This window comes from Pteropus vampyrus, unplaced genomic scaffold (genome assembly GCF_000151845.1).
Source record: "Pteropus vampyrus isolate Shadow unplaced genomic scaffold, Pvam_2.0 Scaffold19, whole genome shotgun sequence".
Taxonomy (NCBI): Eukaryota; Metazoa; Chordata; class Mammalia; order Chiroptera; family Pteropodidae; genus Pteropus; species Pteropus vampyrus.
In genome coordinates, this window is record NW_011888800.1 from 15,171,282 (window position 1) to 15,174,240 (window position 2,959).

At 43.4% G+C, this 2,959-nt stretch overlaps 1 protein-coding gene and 1 pseudogene across 1 annotated transcript in view; both read right to left on the bottom strand.

Annotated features, from left to right (window-relative positions):
• Positions 1-2,959, bottom strand: part of GNB5 (G protein subunit beta 5) — a 43,706-nt gene that overhangs the window by 22,839 nt on the left and 17,908 nt on the right. The window contains exon 2 of the mRNA XM_023527720.1: positions 1,070-1,206. Coding sequence (XP_023383488.1) covers positions 1,070-1,206 — 137 coding nt within the window. The remainder of the gene's footprint in view (positions 1-1,069; positions 1,207-2,959) is intronic.
• Positions 2,128-2,243, bottom strand: LOC111736417 (annotated as a pseudogene).

The following is a 2,959-nucleotide window of genomic DNA, read 5'->3' on the forward strand; positions in this document are numbered from 1 at the left end:
TATGGGAAGGTCTACATGGCTCAGAACTAAGACCTACAGCCAATAGCTTTGTGAGTGAGCCATTCTGGAAATGAGTTTCTGCCTTAGTCAAGCTGTTGGATGACTGCTGCCCTGACCAACATCTTGACTGCACCCTCACAAGGGATCCTGAGCCAGAACCACCCAGCTAAGCTGCTCTGGGTTCCTGATTCCCAGATACCACATAAGATAATAAATATCTGTTGTTTTAAGTTGCTAAAATTTGGGATATGTTGTGCAGCAATAGATAACTAATATATAAGATGTAAAATAAACTATGTCAACTATATAAAATTAAATGAAAAATTATACTTCAAAAAATTATACTTCACAATCTTAAATTTGTTTTATTTAGAGCATAAAAGTTGATGATCTTTTTCATTTTAAATTAAGTTTATTGGAGTAACATTGGTTAATACAATTATATAATTTTCAGGTGTACATTATAATTTGACATCTGTATATTCTATTGTGTGTTTACCACCCAAAGTCCAGTTTCCTTCAGCTACCATATATTTGATCCCCTTTACCCACTTCACCCTCCCCCTACTCCGTCTACCTTCCCCCTCCTCCTTCACCCTCTATCCTTTGGTAACCACTAGTCTATAGCCCATGTCCATGAGTCTCTGTTTGTTTGTTCTGTTCATTTGTTGCTTTTAGGTTGCTGAACTTTTAAACTGAAAGAAGCCATGGTGGAATCTCAACCACTTATGCCCTAAATTTTAGAAAAAAAAAAAAATCCCCACTATTTTAAAAATGGTTTTACTCACAAATAAGGCTACCAAATATGCTCAGGAAGAAATAATTTTGAATGGTTTGTCAAATAGAGTTTACAATGTTTCAGGTATTACCAATTCCAAATCTTTCCAAATTCGTGAAGTTCTGCAGTATAAAAGAGAATTCTGAACCATGCTAAACTCACATCTTTTGGAGAATAAGAAGAGTCAGAAAGATCACAAAGGGTTGTTGTTTTTTTTTTAAAGGCAGCTCTTATCTCCCTTAGCTATACAATCGGAAACCTGCTCACAATCACACAACAGGTGCCACGTACCTGAGATGAGCTCACGATCCTCCTTTTATCTTTACACCAGTCCATGCAGAGTACTTTGTTCCCGTGGCCTTTGAGGGTCCTCCTGGTCTTCATGACAAACTGCCCCAGAGCCTCCACCCGCTCCGCCACCTGGTGCACTGGAAGGACAAGGCCACGGTCAATTCTGTCGCCAAGGACCAGGCTCTGAGCCACATGCTGGCACCAGAAAAACTTGGTTTTTCTCTGTGGCCACAGCTTGAGTCTGCTGTTCTTCACTACTGTGCCCTCAGCAGAAGGTAGACAACACTGTCATTCTCTGTGTTTGAGACCCCCCAGTTTTCAAAGCACTTTCATATATGCATGTTGAGGAACTAACAACAAGACTATTTCGTGTTTGTAAAGCACTGTCTAGGATTCTCTGGCTGAAGGGCCACAGCTCTGCGAGGCAGGCAGCACACAGCAGAGTGAGCTCGTTATCCCCATTTAACAGGTGAGGAGACTGAAGCTCACAGAGGTTATTTGGCTTATAAAAGTTTATACAACTAATTGGGAGCAAAGCTAGGGTTTCTGGTTCTTTTTACCTACCATTTTCTAGTCACAAGGAAAAGTGACTTTACAAAAATTGTCTCGCAGGTGCCATAATGTGCAGCCCACACTGCTTGATAGAAGGCACTGTGACTTTTAACTGATCCCCCCCAATGCCTAGCACAGGCCTGGGACATGGTAGGACACCCATTTACACACTGCAGGAAAGAAAGCGCAAACCACCAAATCAGACCCCCGTGTTTTTACTGAGAACTTACATTTTTTTTGATCCACTGAAAATCTTTTATTAAGGGTTCAGTCCTGTTGCTTAGTTCAGGAGGTCTTGGCATTGGCCCGGAGCACAGCCCCTGGGGATGGGTAGGGGCTGTATTTTACAAGGCAGTATTTTAAAAGTCTAAACATATGATCTACAGAATGTCCCTACACCCAGGAAGGAGCTCTAAAAATCAGTCTCTCAGGGGCTGGAGCTATAGCCTTCTTCTTGAGGAAGAGGGTTTTCTGTTTTGTTTTGTTTTTTAGTTTATTATTATTTATGCCTACAGCACCTGGTCTTCCTAGGTGGTCTCCCATCCAAGTACTAACCAGGCCAGACGCTGCTTAGCTTCCAAGATCAGACATCAGGCTTGTTCAGGGTGGCATGGCCATAGACCATAGACCACGAACCCAAAACCTTCTATGTGTAAAACAGACGTGCTAACTGCTACACTATGGGACCACGTCTGAGAAAGAGTTTTTGACGGGCTGATAGAGAGTCTGTCACTGATGAGTTTCTGAGGGAGACAAATTTTCACGAAGTAGTGGAAAGGGCTGAAGAGACAGTCTAGTCCAGGCCCCTCATCGTGTAGGTTAGAAACCTTGCAGGTTGGGGGTCATGTGGTTTCTCCTCCTTGTAGAGTGTTACTCCCTTCCTGGTAGAGGCTGTGCGCATGTCTCCTTCCTCTAATCCTCTCAGCTGGGCCTTTCTTCAGCCCAGAGCTGCTGACGCTTACTGGGGAAGCACCTGCCTCCCTTCCTTCAGGAGTCTGGGCTGAGAGGGGCTGACTCTGTGGTGTAAGCCCTGTGGCAACAGCACCCCTTCCAGGGAAACTCTTCCTTCCTTCTTCCGTCCCCTGCACCCCCTCTTCACCCTCGCTTTTCTCTAAACACGTCAGTGTGCATTTCCTAACAAGAAGGAAGTCTCTTACATAACCACAGCGTCAGTATCACAGTCAGAAAATTAACCCTGAAACAATATCATGTCTAATCTACAGACCTTGAGATATTCTCTATCGTTCCAACAGGATCTTTATAGCAAAAGAAACCCCAAGATCCTGTGTTGCATGCAGTTGTCATGTTTCTCTAGTCTCTATCCAGTTATTTTGTTCC